At 38.6% G+C, this 18,513-nt stretch overlaps 2 protein-coding genes across 2 annotated transcripts in view; both read left to right on the top strand.

Moving 5' to 3' along the window:
* Window positions 1-18,513, top strand: part of tox (thymocyte selection-associated high mobility group box) — an 839,643-nt gene that overhangs the window by 212,512 nt on the left and 608,618 nt on the right. The window lies entirely within an intron of this gene.
* Window positions 1-18,513, top strand: part of LOC122359216 (TGF-beta receptor type-1-like) — a 30,486-nt gene that overhangs the window by 11,134 nt on the left and 839 nt on the right. The window contains 8 exon segments of the mRNA XM_043259526.1: window positions 363-518; window positions 521-595; window positions 2,268-2,507; window positions 3,157-3,387; window positions 10,371-10,538; window positions 10,803-10,959; window positions 14,628-14,752; window positions 15,321-15,451. Of these exon segments, the coding sequence (XP_043115461.1) occupies window positions 363-518; window positions 521-595; window positions 2,268-2,507; window positions 3,157-3,387; window positions 10,371-10,538; window positions 10,803-10,959; window positions 14,628-14,752; window positions 15,321-15,451 (1,283 nt within the window).

The following is an 18,513-nucleotide window of genomic DNA, read 5'->3' as shown; positions in this document are numbered from 1 at the left end:
TATCACAGTTGTTTGAGTGGATGAGGAGACCAAAGATGAAATTTGTTCCACCAGTCCCACTGTTCAACTTCACTTCATTTTTCTGTCTTTTTTTTTTGTTATGCTTAACGGAATTTATTTGAAATAGAAAATCTTAATAACATTATACACAATCAATTAAATATGTCTGAATTAAATTACTGAATTAAAGTATGTTTTCTTTCAAAAATCAGTGGTTAAACCTTCAAACTTAAACCTTGAAAACTTTTATGATGAAGATTAAAAGTTTAACGATATAAAAAGGCGAATCAATTTGCGATTTAACAAGCAGACTCTTTAAATGCATCCTAACCTGGTCTCTTTGTCTTTCTTCTTTGAATCAGGATTGCTGTGTTTTTGCGAGCGATGTGTAAATCGGACATGCAACACGACTGGCCTGTGTTTTGCTGTCATTGCAAAGTCTGCCGGACAGTTTGTGACACAGGAAAGCCAGTGCATTCAGCAGGATGATCTTTACCCTCGGGACAGGCCTTTCCAGTGCGCCCCTCCAACAACGGCAAGCATCCGTACTGCTGTGACACACACATGTGCAACAAGAACCCAAAGGTCAACCCAGGTGAGAGAACAATATGATCTTCAAAGACTTCGTGCTTGTGATTATGGAGTGCATTGCAGTATAGCGCTTTTATCGTGCTTTTGAATCCTCTTTATATGTACATTGCTTTATTACCTTTCTTTCTTTTTTTTTTTTACCTTGAGCTCACAGATGCAAGACCCATTGTGACAATACATTTCCACATCACATGTATGGAAGATACTAACCTTGGAGTGAACAGTGGCTTTTTGCGTCACAGATATATAGCTCTTATGCTCTCAGCTTTCTAATAATGCTAAAGACACAAGTGCTTGGCTCTTTCAAGCCAGCTCTGTTGCTTAAATTGTTTCACTAGTTTGGGCCACGTGTTTCAATGAAAAGAAATTGAGACTTGAAACTTTGATGTAACCTGCAGTAATGCGCCAGAGATGAATAACTGAATTACTAATATGCGTTTTAGTCGCACTTTATATTAGGTGGACTACTATGTACTTGCACTCAAAAATGAGTACAATGTACTTATTTTGTTCATATTGTATTACAAAACACTTTAGCTGCTACTGAGGTGGGATATGGGTATGGTTAGGGACGGTTTGATGGTATGGGTAGGTTTAGGGTGAGTTAAGGTGTAAAGAATGGGTCATTAATGTAATTATAAATGTAGGTACAAAAATGTATTACAGATGTAATTATATATAGGTATTTTTAAAAATATAAGTACAGTGTAAAAATATGTATGCACAGAATAAGTGCATTGTACCAAATTATTAATTTAAGTGTATGTACATTTTGACATCATACTGGAAATTTTTTTACCTTGACATTTTAACCACAAATCAAAGTAGCAGGGATTCTCAAAATATCAGAACAAATGTTTTCATGCATTTATTCAATTATTTATACCTATTATTGAAAATCTGTCAAGTGGTATACCGTATATAATGTTAACTTGGCTCTTCTGTTATGAGCGCTTTTTTTCCAAACAGATTACAAATAGAACAGATTTCTCCTACAAATTATTTAATTCTTCTGCATTTGCAGTATCTGTACTGCTGCAGACCAGATGTTTTTAACCACATATTCCAAAAATAAAAATTCCAATCACTTTGCAGTAGGACACTGAAGCTCAAACACACTCACAAAGGAACTAACAAAGGACAAATAACAGGCATGAAAATTCCCGTACCAACAGGAAAAGCCTTCACCACAGTTTCACTTGCTTTGACCTTTTGAATAATAATAATAATAATAATAGATTGTTTCAATAATTTAGCTAAAATGTCTTAGCGTTGGTTTAGATTGAAATGCAGAGGAACTAGCTGTACAAAACAGACATTTTATGTTTAGATGGCTGTGTACTCCTCTACACTTTATAAAGTCAAAAGAATGAATAAATATCTTGTGGTGTCTATTAAAATGGTTGATTTTTGCTTTCTTTTGGTGTTCTGCTAAAAATGGTCTCAGTGTGACCAATAGTGTGAGTAATACCTTTTATTACAAGGTAGTTATTTAGTTGTATTAATGTGTTTACAGCAGTAGTTCTCAAAAAGCCTTCCTTTGTCTCTTAGAATATTTGAGGTTGGTCCTATGTAAGTTGATCCGTGTTTGCCTGGCCTAGTGGGCCCTCACCCCCTCATTGGGAAGCACTAGTTCATAGCCTAAAAAGCATGTGTTTTGCTTCTTCCTGTTTCAGAATTGCCTGATACTGGACCCCAGTCTCTGAGTCCCATAGCCTTAGCCGCGGTGATTGCCATCCCCATCTGCGTACTGAGCTGCATGCTGGTGCTGCTCTTTTACATGTGCCATAATCGCTCCATCATCCACCATCGTGTGCCAAGTGAGGAAGACCCCACTATGGACCACCCATTCCTCGCTGACGGCACCACGCTGAAGGACCTCATCTATGACATGACCACTTCTGGATCAGGCTCAGGTATTTTACAAATCATAGCTTGTTGTTGTTGTTTCCCTCATCTGCGTGTTCAGCTATACCATTTTTTTTTTGTCACTCACCAAATTCCCTGCTAATTTAATGTTTTTGCAGTTTGTTTTTGTTGTAATACCCATCATAAACCCCAAAGTACGCTCGAGCCAATTTCATTTTCCAAAACTTCCTTTTCAAAAACCCTTGGGAACAATTTAGGATGTGTAAATGGACAGTTTAATGCCTTCTGTGTGTTATGAGCCTCATGCCAAGCTGAAATCACTGCAAGCTTTATCTTTAGTCCAGGATTTGAGTCCAGGAGCTATCATGATGGCATTTTGTCCAAGCCAAGAAATACTGTATATTTGGCAGTGCCTCGGATGGAATATTTGTTTTTCAGCCTCTGGATGACTGTCATGATCTCATATCAAACATTATGCATGGTTTATGTCAAGGGTTTAAGGTTTGGCTGGTTTGCACGGCTCTGTTATCCCCTGCTGGCAGATGCTGTAATTACACCATTATAATGTCAAAACTTATCTTTCTCCTTTTACAAGTAGACATCGCTGTGTATTCGTACAAAATATAGTTATCAAGCGATGTATAAAGTATGAGTTGTCTGCTGTTAACTGCTGTTTCTTGTATCCTATACTGTTAGGTTTGCCGCTGCTAGTGCAGAGGACCATTGCCAGAACCATCATCCTCCAGGAGAGTATAGGGAAAGGCCGTTTTGGAGAGGTGTGGAGGGGCCGCTGGCGTGGAGAGGAGGTGGCAGTGAAGATCTTCTCCTCCAGAGAGGAGCGATCTTGGTTCCGTGAGGCAGAGATCTACCAGACTGTCATGCTTCGTCATGAGAACATCCTGGGCTTTATTGCTGCAGACAACAAAGGTCAGACATCAGTGAAAGCGGTTCAGTTCCATTAAGATAAACTTAAAGGAATAGTTCACCCAAAAATTAAAATTGCTCCACAGGTTTTGTGAGGATCACACCAGGTTTTAGAATTGTAAGGGCTTACACCAGCACAAACAAAGTTTAAAGGGGAAAAAATACTTTTAATAAAGAGCCAAAAATATATATTAACACACAAAAATTCCCAAATCAATAAGCAGGCCTTATAAAACAAAAATAACAAAAAATACAGAGAACAGAAAACTACTAGCAACTCAAAGACGACACCAACTCCAACCCCACCCCAAAATGACAGAGCACTTATATACAAACGGACTAATCCATTAGAAACAAGGAGGGAAACACAGGAAATCAATATTTTAAATGCTTGCATAAATCTAACAACAACAAATCATTTCATAACAAATAGTTGCTTAGATAAATCATAAACGGAGAAAGAAATATAGCAAAAAGGAAAAAATAAGATTAACAAATTGAAACAGTTGACCACATCAGCGCTCCCTACAAGTTCCCAGCTGGATGGAACAAGCCGGCGGAACTAAAAAGAGCAGCCGTGGTGGCGGGTCGCCTTTAAACTGCCGGACCTCACAAAGGAACAGCCGGTACCTCTGCCACTCTCCACACCACCCGCGACATGGTAACTTAACTCAAAGAAATATATATTAAACCAAATAAACACAGTAAACCAACTTGTGTGCACCCAAACGGTTAACTGCTTTAAAATAAATAAACTAACAAACTGTGTACGAGTCTTATTTCAAATAATAATAATGAACCATTTAAACAAAATAAATAAATATAGATTAGTGTATTGGTGTATTGTGTATTTCTCACCCGATCGTTTAATGTGCGGCCACCACATGGGCCGTCACATACTCCCCCCCTTCAGGAATGTCACTGGCACAACGGGAAAGGTAATCTGCGGTGAGGTTCTCTTTGCCAGGGACATGTCTTATAAAGAATCTGAAGGGTTGAATTGCCAGGTACCAGCGAGTAATTCTACTGTTGGTGTCTTTCATCTTTTGAAGCCACTGTAATGCCTTGTGATCCGTTTCCAGAACAAACTCTGTACCTAAAAGGTAGTACTTTAACGAATCCAGAGCCCACTTCACGGCTAAGCATTCCTTTTCCACAATAGAGTACCGGACTTCTCTAGGGAAGAGTTTACGGCTGAGGAAAGCAATAGGACGTCGGGCATCAGGACCACCTTGTAACAACACTGCTCCCAGACCTCGATCTGAAGCGTCAGTCTGTAAGACAAAGGGCTGCTGGAAGTCAGGGTTATGCAATACAGCGTCCTTACTCAGGGCTGTTCTAAGATCCTGGAAGGCGGTCTCAGTCTCTGCCGTCCACTGGAGCTGATTGGGACTCCTAGAGCCCACCATATCAGTCAATGTTGCTGCTCTACTAGAGAAATTAGGGATGAATCGATGGTAGAATCCAGCCATACCCAAGAATGATCTTAACTCTTTGCGAGTTCGTGGCTTTGGACATTCTTTAATGGCACGTACCTTTTCCACTTGGGGCCTGATGACTCCCTTGCCAATGACAAACCCCAGATGCCGTTTCAGCCTTCGCTATAGCACACTTCTGAGGGTTAACAGTCAGACCCGCTACCTTGAGACGTTTTAGGACTTGCTCAATATGCTGAATATGGGTCTCCCATGTCTGGCTGTAAATCACAATGTCATCCAAGTAAGCGGCTGTAAAGTCCAACCCTCTTAGTACAGTATCCATGAGTCTTTGGAAACTGGCAGGTGCCCCATGCAGTCCGAATGCCAAGACCTTAAAATGGAATAAGCCCCAGGGAGTTTTAAAGGCAGTCAGTTCTCTGGATTGCAAGGTTAAAGGAATTTGCCAATAGCCCTTAGACAGATCAATGGTGGTAAGAAACTTGGAAGTACCCAATCGGTCTGTGAGATCACCAATTCGTGGAGTAGGGTAGGCATCAAACTTGGTGACTGAATTGAGGTAACGAAAGTCAATACAGAATCTTATACCACCATCCTTCTTAGGAACCAGAACCACCGGATGACACCACTCACTGTTAGAGGGCTCTATAACTCCCAGCTTCATCATCAGATCCACTTCCTGTTTCAGTGTGTCTTGCAGGCGTTCAGGAATCCTGTAACTCATTCTTCGTGGTACAGCATCAGGTTTCAAAACAATGTTATGCTCAATCAAGGTAGTGTATCCAGGATATTCTGAAAAGACTTCTGTGGAACAGATGTCCCTCACCTCCTGTTGTTGTTGTGGGGACAAGTGACTCAAGTCCAGGGACCCGCCTTCCAGAGCATGTTGAGGTAAGAACTGCTCAGATTCCTCTTCCTCCTGCACCCGCCTAATCATCAGGCTCTGGACAGAATCATCTGGGCGAGGAAACCACTGCTTAAGCAAGTTGACATGCAGACGTCGTCGACTGAACGATCTTTATCAGGTAAGGCAACTTCATAAGTAGTGTGACCCAATCTTCTTTTGACCTCATATGGCCCTTGCCACTTTACCAACAGTTTATTTTCACAACTGGGTAACATCACCAGAACCTTCTGACCAGGTTCAAACTGTCGATCACGAGCAGACTTGTCATACCAAGTTTTCTGACGCTTTTGGGCTTCTGCCAAGTGAGATTGAGCCAAGGCTGACATCTTCTGTAGACGTTTTCTCATTTCAATCACATAAGCCACTACATTCTTTGGTTCACCTCGCTGAGGCTCTTCTTCCCATGTTTCTCTAAGTAAAGAGAGGGCCCTCTTACCTCATGGCCATATAACAATTCAAATGGGGAGAATCCGTAGAGGATTGGGGCACTTCTCTGTGCGCAAACATCAGGTAAGGCAGCCATCGATCCCAGTCAGTCCCAGCATCACATACAAACTTTCGAATCATTTGTTTTAAAGTTTGATTGAATCTCTCAGTAAGTCCATCTGTTTGAGGGTGGAAAGGAGTGGTTCTCAGACTTTTAATGCCCAGCAGTTGGTATGTTTCTTTCAGCAACTTTGACATAAAGTTAGTTCCCTGGTCAGTTAAGACTTCTCTTGGGAAACCAACTCGAGAAAACAACTGCAACAAGCAAGTTGCCACATATTTTGCCTTGATGGACCTTAAAGGAAACACCTCTGGGTACCTGGTAGCATAATCAGTCACCACCAGCATGAAGCGATTACCTGAACGGCTTCTCTCCAAAGGCCCAACAATATCCATTCCCAGTCTTTCAAAGGGAGTGCCTATGAGTGGAAGTGGTTGAAGAGGAACATGTTTCGGTTTGTAAGGAGAGACTTTCTGACATTCCGGACAGGTCTTGCAATGCTGAGTAACATCTGAAATCAAACCAGGCCAGAAGAAGTATTTTCGGATCCGGGCAATGGTTTTCCGTCTCCCCAGGTGGCCAGCCCAGGGAATCGAATGACCCAGAGTCAGAATCACTTCACGGACACATTGTGGTACCACCAATTGTGTCTCTTGCCCCAGCTGATGGTATAGTATACCCTGTCGAAAAACAAATCTCTCCTTAGCAAAAGAGTTCACAACATTTTCTTGCTTGGCTCTTTCCAGATACAAGACAAGACTAGCATCCTCCTGTTGTAACTGTCTGATGTTGGTAGGCAGCTGGAACTCTGGAGCAAAGTCTGACAAAGTCTCTCCCGATCTTGCAGAAGCTTGATACTGGATTTTCTCAATTCTCTTCTGACGTCGTGACTTCTTGGGTTTAACAATATTAACAGACTCCACATCCTCATTGAAAAATGGCAGGGTACTCAACAGTTCTCCTTCCTCCTTCGCCTTTGCTTGTGCTCGAGTTGTCACCAAATTGCAGGCGGAAGCCGGCGGCAACAAGTTCAACAGGACTGGCAGATCAAGACCCAGCACTACCGGGTAGGGTAGGTGGTCCACGACTCCTACATCCATCAAATACGTCTGTCCTCTCACTTTTAAATAAATCACAGCAGTAGGTAGTAGTTTCTCATCTCCATGTACACAGCGCACAGCCTTTCTTGGTGAGTGGTGGATAAGTGCGGAGGGAATGTATTTTCGATGTACTAGAGTTTGCTCACTTCCTGTATCAATCAAAGCATCCATCTCCTTTCCATTCACCACCACAGTAGTCCTTGGTGTTGCTCCTCCAACTGCCTTTGGTATATACCTGTCACTCCTGGGCACAGAACACAGGTGAGTAGCTTTGCTGACATTTTTAGGACACATGGGTTTCGTGTGACCCTCCAGCCCACACAGGTAACAAACAGGCACTTTCCTGAAGTTCTTAGAAGCAGAGACAAAGGCAGGTCCTCCTCCTGGAGGCTTACCAGCATTTGGAAAAATCTTCCGAACTGACTGGGATGGATCCCATCTCTGGTCTTCTCGACGAGACTTCCAACTCCAGGACTGGTTTCCTTTACGGGCGGCCACAAACACATCAGCCAATGCAGCAGCTTGTGAAGCAGTCTGTGGATCATGTTCCCGAATCCAAACCTGAAGCTCAAAGGAAAGCATTCTCAAATATTGCTCAAGTATAATCACTTCTCCAACTTCATCAACTGTCTTACTTCTAGGCTGCATCCACTTCCCATATAACTCTTTTAGCCTCGCATACAGTTCTTTAGGACTTTCACGAGGATCCACTTCAAGTGATCGGAACTTCTGTCTATACGTTTCTCGATTAATATCATATTTTCTCAAGACAGCCAATTTCAGTTCCTCATAACTCAGAGAATCCTCCACATCCATATGAACATAGGCAGCCCGGGCCTTACCAGTCAGAAGAGGAATCAGATGAAAGACCCACTCCTCCTTTGGCCACCGGCATACTACTGCCATTCGCTCAAAAGTAGTTAGAAAATGTTCAATATCATCAGAATCACATAACTTTTCTAATTTCGGTTCTTTGAATGAAGACCAACCTGTCTCACGAGGTTCAGTCCCTGCTTTCTGCCAGGTGTTAGACTGCAACAATGGCCCTTCGGACCAACAGTCTCATCGCGCGTTCCAGTCCATCTGGTGACATTACTACTGACTGAGGAATGGGAGTTGTGCGGGCCTGCACCTCCATTTGCAATAGCCCAAACTGATGTTGAGAGCTTTGAACCGTCGCTCCTGCTGTGCCATCTCTGCATTCCTTTGCACCTCCTGGGCATCCATACGTGCCATATGTGCTTTAAGCAGACCAACCAAATCAACGGGGGTTGGTTCACTACCTGCCAGCTCTTGATCTCCATCTCTGACATCCTGTACGTCCCCATCTTGCAGTAGTTCAGGTGCTTCTTTAGGTGGCTCTCCTAGAACAGGCTTCGGGAGGCCTTTCCGTCCAACCCGACTCATAGCCAAAAAAAAACAAATGCACTGGTTACTATGCCCTTACTGGCGTTAAACGATCCCACTTCTGACACCACTTGTGAGGATCACACCAGGTTTTAGAATTGTAAGGGCTTACACCAGCACAAACAAAGTTTAAAGGGGAAAAAAATACTTTTAATAAAGAGCCAAAAATATATATTAACACACAAAAATTCCCAAATCAATAAGCAGGCCTTATAAAACAAAAATAACAAAAAATACAGAGAACAGAAAACTACTAGCAACTCAAAGACGACACCAACTCCAACCCCACCCCAAAATGACAGAGCACTTATATACAAACGGACTAATCCATTAGAAACAAGGAGGGAAACACAGGAAATCAATATTTTAAATGCTTGCATAAATCTAACAACAACAAATCATTTCATAACAAATAGTTGCTTAGATAAATCATAAACGGAGAAAGAAATATAGCAAAAAGGGAAAAAATAAGATTAACAAATTGAAACAGTTGACCACATCAGCGCTCCCCTACAAGTTCCCAGCTGGATGGAACAAGCCGGGCGGAACTAAAAAGAGCAGCCGTGGTGGCGGGTCGCCCTTTAAACTGCCGGACCTCACAAAGGAACAGCCGGTACCTCTGCCACTCTCCACACCACCGCGACATGGTAACTTAACTCAAAGAAATATATATTAAACCAAATAAACACAGTAAACCAACTTGTGTGCACCCAAACGGTTAACTGCTTTAAAATAAATAAACTAACAAACTGTGTACGAGTCTTATTTCAAATAATAATAATGAACCATTTAAACAAAATAAATAAATATAGATTAGTGTATTGGTGTATTGTGTATTTCACCCGATCGTTTAATGTGCGGCCACCACATGGGCCGTCACAGGTTTACTCAGCCCCAAGCCATCCTAGGTGTATTTGACTATCTTCTTTCGGACAGAAAACAGTCAAGAGTTTTTAAAAAATTTATATTGGCTCTTCCGAGCTTGGTAATGATCATTATTTTGAAACTCCATAAATCCGATATATCAGTCATAAAACGAACCCATGTCTTCTGAAGCAGATCGATGGGTTTTTTGTAACACATTTCTATTTTTTTTATTTTTATTCTAACTCAAATTACTGACTTTCATTAACGGCTACATGCATGTTCATGAGATCAATGAGTTCTGGCTTCTTGGCTGACCTCTGGGCCTTAAAGGTGACAGTTGCATTGCATAGAAAAAAATACAATGAAAAATTCAGCGGCTACTGTCAACTGTTTGCTTCCTAACATTCTTTAGAATTACTTGTGTTCAAGAGAAATTGATTGGAACAACAGTGAGTAAATGATGAAAGAAATGCCATTTTTGACTGAACTATCCTTTTTCACAGTATTGCTGTGTCCATTCACAAATCTGATGGATAAAAGCATTCTTTTAGTAAATATTCTGGGAAAAGTTTCATCCAATAATAATTCGTAAGCATTTAGTTGCTCTTCACTTAAAAAAAAAAAAAAACAACAACTATAAAATCACTCAAAAAAGAAACAAAAGCTACCAGTTGTTGATATATTTAGAAGTGTAAAGCACAGCCATGCTTCAGAATATGCTTGCGCTCTATTATCCCTCAAAGCGCAGAGCATTCAGTGTTTTTTCTCTCTGTGCATCTCAGATAACGGCACATGGACTCAGCTGTGGCTGGTTTCTGATTACCATGAGCACGGCTCGCTCTTTGACTACCTGAACAGGTACACGGTCACAGTAGAGGGCATGATCAAGCTGTCCCTTTCCACCGCCAGCGGTCTGGCTCATCTACATATGGAGATTGTGGGCACTCAGGGTGAGTCACAATACACAGATCACTTTTCTTTTGCCCTTTCTGAAACAAACACATTTACGTGAAATTGCAGATTTTCGTAGAAATATTGTTGTGTAACAAGTTCTCACAAAGCGTAATTGCGACGCTCTATATGCAGTCAAGTCTACGGAAATAAAGTGACCAGCTAAATATATTGCTGTTAAACAAAAGCGAAGATGAAAGAGATCACCTTCAATTCATTTGAAGTCGTATTTCATGCTGTGCTGTGTCGTGTTAAATCCTCAGGTAAGCCTGCAATTGCCCATCGTGATCTGAAATCTAAAAACATCTTGGTGAAGAAGAATGGTACGTGCTGCATTGCTGACCTTGGATTGGCTGTGCGCCACGACTCGGCCACAGACACAATTGATATTGCACCCAACCACAGAGTGGGCACTAAAAGGTCAGTAATTCATCACTCTGCACTATTCACAGCGACGTATGTCTAGATCCAGTCGACAGACACGTGCTCTCTCACATCTATATTCCAGTGCACCTCGATACGGCTCCTAACTGGAGTGTTTACTTGAGCTGAGGGCTTTGTGTGCCTGAGAATATTGATTTTGTGAAACACCCAATGATTCTAGCTTGTGTGAGATCTAAAAGAGAGGGAGTCAGGCGCTGATGTGAGATTTCATGAGAAAACGCTTAGCGGCTGTTTGTTGTAATTTTGTGACATAACGTCGCTCTAACACCTTTCCTGTCTACTTTTTATTGTTCTGTGAAGTAGAGGGTAAGAAATAAAAAAAAAAGAAGTCACATAACAAGCACTTTTTTCGACAACCAAATAGAAGGTGCTGAAGACAGGTCAGTGACTTGTTTTGTTGTTCTTTTTTGCTGTTTGTTCAAATGCAATTTAAACTTAATTGCAAATATTCTATGATAGACATTCAGTGGTAAAAGAATACATTTCTTAGAAAAGAAAACCTAATTTAAGTATGCTTTATATATTAATGTAATTACTATTTTATTTTTATTATCTTTTATTTCTTTTATATAAAGTGATATCTTTTTTTGTTTATTCTTTTGACAAAGCAATTAATACAAAAAATATTTGTTTACTACATTCTATGATAAAAGAAAAATTCTCGAAAGGAATCTATAAAGAATATCAACAAAACTGCTTTACTGCTTGATTTAATAATATTTAGCCTTTTACATAAAATAAAAAAAACTACATAAAATAATACATTAAAAATTATGTTTAAAATTATATTTTTTAAAAATGTCATAAATATACTGCATCATGACTGATGAAGTCAACAAGAAATATTAGAGAATTTGACCATGACTGGGAAAGATTAGTTCAGGATGTAAAATATCATGATGTGTTCCCTAAATACTTAAAAAAAAAAAGTCAAAACATGATTAAAATGTATAACACTTTTGTTATAGAATGCCTATTACTAGAATATTTGCTGTTTATTAGTACTTATAAAGCACGCATCAATGCCACGTTCTTACTTGGCATCTTTTCTGACAAGAAAAGGTTGACGAGTGAAGTTGAACTTTTTCATCTAGAAAAGACGCTCTGAGCTGCAGAAAAAGACACTGAAGACCTTTTGACAACACTGTTTAGTTCATAGGATTCTAATTAACGCTGACAGCTTCAAAAAAAGACACCATGTGTGAACATAGTCTCATCCTGCAAGATCATATTTTAGATCCAACGGCACAGACTGGACTAAAATGGTCACAATGTACAACAATTCATTTACCACAGAATAACTATTCGCAGTCTATAAACTCATCAGCTAGAAAAAACAGCTGCACTTGTCTACATAATAAAAAAACAACACAAGGAGCTAAAGACAAAATGTAACACCTCCTATAATATTGCATGTTACTAATGAAGAAAAAAAGACTGGATGTGTGAAAGACTACACTGTACAACTACACCACACCAAGCCCAAACTACACTCAATGACCAAGTGATGCTGCCACAGTGATTTTGGTCTGTGATATTGTGATTAAGTTCCCACTTGAAGTGAACCTTAGTTCCCAGGACATCTACAAGATTAAAATGCTAATAAAGCACTTTATACATAAAAACATGAGAGCATGACTGAAATTGTTTTTAAAAAATAAAACATTTATTATTAACATGTTATTATATTGTTTTTGCCTGGAGCCCTGGTTGAACATGACAAATGTTGCATGCTTAATTTCATGATATGTATGCAATTAATTGCAATTAGTCACACAAAAATGGTGCCCATAACTACTATGCACTTATGTTAGATAAGTAAGTACAATGTAAAGGTAAGGTTAGGGACAGGTTTGATGGTATGGGTAGGTTTAAAGGTGGATTAAGGTGTAAGGGATTGCTCAACAGTTCAATTATAAATGTAATTACATAAATTAATTACAGATGTGTGTATATATATATATATATATATATATATATATATATATATATATATGCATGTACCATCATTTCAATTTAAGGGGGTCATGAACTTAGAAAGCAAAATTTCCATGATATTTTCACATTCAAGAAGTTGCTGATAAAATCCCCATCAGGCCTGAGATCTTGAGATGACTCTCAGAGAGGACGCTTGTAGGGTGAGATGTGTGTTGTGAAGGACAGTGCTGCAGGGACACCACTCCCCCTGTTGTCACCACAGGAGTGTGTCACATCAGATCTACCATGAGAAGCTCTCAGCGGTGCACCCATTCTCTCCCGTGCCCCCTGGACGCTACATGCACAAACACACACACACTTACCTAGACTACTGCCGGCTGTGACAGACTGTGACACCCACACACACACATCCATATATCCCAGTATACAACACCCGCTCCAATGTCCTGCTGTGATGATAACTGATTGTGACTTTTGAATGTCAAAGTGCTTCCTCCCGGTCTTCTGTTCCTCTAGGGCTCACTTGAGAGATGTCGTCTAGTTCCATCCCAAAGGTTTTCAAAGGAAAACCGTGTTTTATGCCACTGTGCAACACCTTTAGCAACCAAACTGTTAAAGCTCCACCTTGAGCAATCCTACCATAGCAACTGTTCCTCTCTGACATATTATCCAACAAGTTCTTTTTTCTTTTTTTTGGTGGCCTACTATATACTTTGATTTAAAGTAATAATTTGATACAGTGTGTATTGTGTACATACATGCTTTAACATTGTATATTTTAAAATAATACCTGCACCTAATTAAACTTGTAATTTAATGTCTGTAATTACATTTAGAATTACACTGTTTACCTTCCTTTAGATGGTAACCCACGCTTAAATCCCCAGACTACCAAACCTGGCCCTAACCTTACCCGTATCCCAGCTCAATATCAGCAAGTGTCTTGCAATACAGTATGAACACAAGTACATCATATTTGTTTTTTGATGCAAAAATACATAGTAGTTAAGGATCCAATATAATATGAAATATATAGTAATATTATACTGTAATATAATATGAATATACTGCTAAATGTTAAACCTTACATCAGTGAGTCTGTATTTTTTTTGCATCTTTAAATAAGTGTCGCCTTTCATTCCTAAATATGCAGACTCAAATCTGACATTTTTTTAGTTTCACCCCTTTTCTTGTATAACCTGATGGGTGTTGAAATCCTGGCACTCCGTATAGCCAATAGTCCTTCTCAATTTACCCTGGGATTTATTGAATTAGAGAGGCAAGACGGTTGAACATGCATTCATCAGTTTGTTTATTCTGAAAATTGTGGATTTTGATTAGCAAAAGTTGCTTTTCCCCTCCAGGTTTATGTTTTTTTTAAGCAACTAATATTAACTTTTGTAATGGCTTTCTAATGAGATGCATCTCTGTATTCAACTGTAATACCTGATCGCCTTGATTATTGTTTCCCAGTTTCCACAGTTTTTAATCTTGGTAATTATTTGAAGAAAAACAGCAAATAAAATTGCTTTGCTGTCTCGCACTTAATTTCAGCCCATGTAAGATATTGTAAGCACATTTTACCAAAAGTCATGCTCTTCACAGAAAATGTGCAGTTCATTCCAGTGGGTTGTTTCGTAACGTTTGTCAAACCGAGCCACCGTGTTAAGTTGAGGGTTTTCTAATGTCATCTGTCATGTTCACAGGTATATGGCCCCTGAGGTGCTGGATGACTCCATTAACATGAAGCACTTTGAGTCTTTTAAAAGGGCTGACATCTATGCCTTGGGTCTGGTGTTTTGGGAAATTGCTCGCAGATGTTCAGTTGGAGGTATGACACAGTGATTAAAAACAATTATAATTACTGGATCTGTTTTCTTCATGTATGTAACAACAGTGCTACTTTTTTTTTATTGCATTTAAACATTTCAAATTATTATTTTCTGATTAGAATATAATCAATATGTAATGTGTTATATTGTATTATAATTAGTGGAGGCAAACGATTAATCAAAATAAGTTTTTGTTTAATATATATGTGTGTGTGTGTGTGTGTGTGTGTGTATATATTAATACAAATACATGCACGTATATATTTAAAAAGAATATTATTTTATAACTATATGATAAAATATAAGAATATAAAATACAAATGTATATACATAAGTATTTTTCAAATATATACTCTGTGTGTAAATATAAACAGTACACACAAGTTACGCAAACAAAATATTTTATTTTGGATGCAATGAATCGTTTGACAGAACAAATTTTAATGAATCCCTGATTGGTTACAGGTTTTTGGAGTGTACTTAGTGTTCAGTTCATTTTAGGTTCAGTACTCTTTTATTGTAACAGCGTATATAAATATGCTCTTTTGGGCTACACTCTTTGTTCAGGCATCCATGAGGACTACCAGCTGCCTTACTATGACCTTGTACCATCTGATCCGTCTATAGAGGACATGAAGAGGGTAGTGTGTGACCAAAAGCTTCGTGCCAACATCCCTAACAGGTGGCAGAGCTGCGAGGTGAATGCTTCTTCAGCTTTATTCCATTTTCTGTGGATGATTTTGTTTGTAGATTATCTATTTGCCCCAAACTGCCCGTTTTCATCTTGTTGGTCTATATTACACTGATTTCTTCAAGCATTTCTCTCAGGATAAGTGGATCCTGAAGTGCTTTTCACTGCCGTGAAAGGGAAGATTCGATTACATCCCATTTGCAGTCGTAAAAAGCCTTCTAATCTAACTAAGCATCTGCAGACCTATCATAGCTTGTAGACGTGAAACACATTTGATGATAGTGCTGCCCAATATTAAAAGGCTGTTTTATGATTTTCACATTTTGGGAGGGAAGCAGATGCAGAGCTACACAATTACTAGATCAGAAATAAATGGACATGCTGGATTAAATACTGAAACCCATGCTGGGAAAATTATTTTGGCCCCGTCGGATTTTCTGAATTGTTTTCAAATCTTTAAACTGAATGCCATCAAATCTTCAAGCAAAACATGTTACGATTTTTTATTTATACATTTTTGTTTATATAATTAGTATTTTTTTTTATTTTCAGACTTTTCTCATTTTTCCTTGTAGATTTTTGTTTACATTTACATTTTAATACATTTTAGTACTCCAATTAATTCAAGTTAGTTGCTAAGGCAACATATTTAATTTTCAGTTAAGTTTTCCATCTAATAATTATCTTGTTTCAGCTTGATTTCAGTTAATAATTTTTAGTTAAAATGGACATTTTATGCCTTTTTTTAAGATGTAATACAAGTTTTAAGTGATTAGTTATACGCATTCATATAACTAGAATATTTATATCTTAAGTAGGCTTCAGAACTGCTTTTGCAAAGCTAACACAACAGTTAACACAAAGTTATTAGCTAACAAAGCATTTAAAAATTTTATCTAGTTTCTGCAAAACATGACCACTTCATGTCGTTCCTAACCTGTAGGACTTCATCTATTCATATTTTTGATTAAATCTGAGGGCTCTCTGACCCTGCAACAACAACACAACTGCAGTGTTCCCAGGCTCAGAAACGTCGAAAGGGCATCAGTACAACAGTCTATATGACATTAGTGGCACAACTTTAATTTCGTGAAGCCACGAGATTACTTTTTGTGTGCAAAGAAAACAAATTTATTCATCAGTTCTTCTCAACTGAAAGAACCCTTTTAGGGACCACCCCGATTTAAATTAAAAGAGCTTGATTCGGCACAGCTTGATTAAAACACTTTAAAGGGTTGGAAGCAGACATCCACCGCTCTGTCGGCACGCAATACAGTGCCTGGTATTATCAGGGTTTTATGTCCACGGTTAAAATGGATCCGGCTTCAAAGCCGAATACGACAACATCAATCATGGAGTATTGTGTTTTCAAACCAAAAGCAAAAGGACAACCGAAGGACATTGACACAGTAATACAGTATGGCATGTGTGTAAAAGAGAAAGAGCTGCAAAAATTTGCCAAAATTATGAAGACATCCACGAGTGCATCAGTCTCGTCAATATCGACTAACCATGTCTAAACCACAGCGCCGTAACACTAAAGTCTGCTGGACGCGACCGTTGAAAATCATTTGAAACTTGTCAATACGTCATAAGTAGAAAGCAGCATTAGTTTCCTGTCCATTAGTCCGTTAGTTCCTATATATAGTATAGACAGCAGAATAGGTTCTGTTGTATTTTGTCACGTCGGCTCGCATTCCAGTGTATACAAGTATAATCTAGACAATATCAGATGAGATGATTATGCTCTATATTGCAAAGGAAATGCAGCCATTCAATACAGCATTTAAAGAAATTTTTGCATTTGATTAATATGTGCATAATATAATTTTAATTTTGGAAACGCTTTATGGTTTTGTTTCTGATGAAAGATACATTTATGCAATTTTGTTAGGTTTATATTATTACGAGGGCTTAAAGAGTCACAGTTTCATGATTTAATTGAAAAATAGATTGTGGACATGTTTGAGATTGATTACGATATAAAGTCATCAGCTCGCCCGCCCTTCCTTTACAGGAACTTAGGTTTTTTTTTTTCGTCTTTCTTTTGATTTTGGATGTGACTTCCACGTAGCTGAGTGCTCGTCATTTTTGTTATATTAGGATGACACCCTGATGTGACCCAAAGAACCTGCTCACCTCACTCTTTCAAAGTGCTGATTCACATGAATTACTTTCTGAAAGTTCACCTGTTTCAAAAGCTTAGACTCTGAGTTCACCGAGCAAATGTTTGTTTGGAGCATTTTTGTGTATGCATAGGTGTGTTTAATAGAAAGAGCTGTCTAGACGGTGATGTGTGATAAAAAGGATGGGAGAAGGCCACAGGAGATTCTTCATGCTCTCTGCATTAAAAACCCAACTAAATGTCTAGGGTTTTCAGAAGCAACTAAATGCAATGTTCTTTCATCTTGAGCTTGCAAAGTTTTCTTTCTATGACTTTGTAGTTTAAGCAAGTGCTTATGTTCGGCAAAAGTAAAAATTTATAGGGTCATAAATTGATAAGGCAGGCAGTTTAAAAGTTTTGAGGAGACAATAAAGAGGAGACTTAATAAATTACGATACTGGTTGATAAAGATGGCTGTTCAGAACTTCTTTGAGGTCATAGCTTTTTACTTTAGCTTTTACCCAAAGAGACTGCTGCATTAAACTGATGTATTACTGTATTCAATACCACAATTTAACTTATATAATGCTACTTCATCCTAAATTACGTCACAATGATTTTTTTACTGTCATCGTAGTGATTCTCAGTGCATTAGTGTCATATAAATATCACTCTATTGTGATATGTATTGTCATTTGGAACAAAACAATATGTATGCCTCCTGAAAGAAAAAGGTAAGATTAGTTGTGTATAGTTCCATCAAATTTGCCTTACAGTCAATTCAACGTCATGTTAACCAGGAATCATTCTATTTATTTTAGCTTTATTTCAATTAACTAAAATAACTAATACTCAAACTATTAAGTTATCAGTACGAACACTGATTAATATTTATCTTTTAATTGCATGCTGGCACATCAACTACAATAAATAGCAAAACTGTCATCATAGTAACAATTCTCAAT

Source organism: Puntigrus tetrazona, chromosome 2 (genome assembly GCF_018831695.1).
Source record: "Puntigrus tetrazona isolate hp1 chromosome 2, ASM1883169v1, whole genome shotgun sequence".
Taxonomy (NCBI): domain Eukaryota; kingdom Metazoa; phylum Chordata; class Actinopteri; order Cypriniformes; family Cyprinidae; genus Puntigrus; species Puntigrus tetrazona.
The sequence above is the reverse complement of the archived record's forward strand: the minus strand, read 5'-3'. Positions and strand labels throughout refer to the sequence as shown.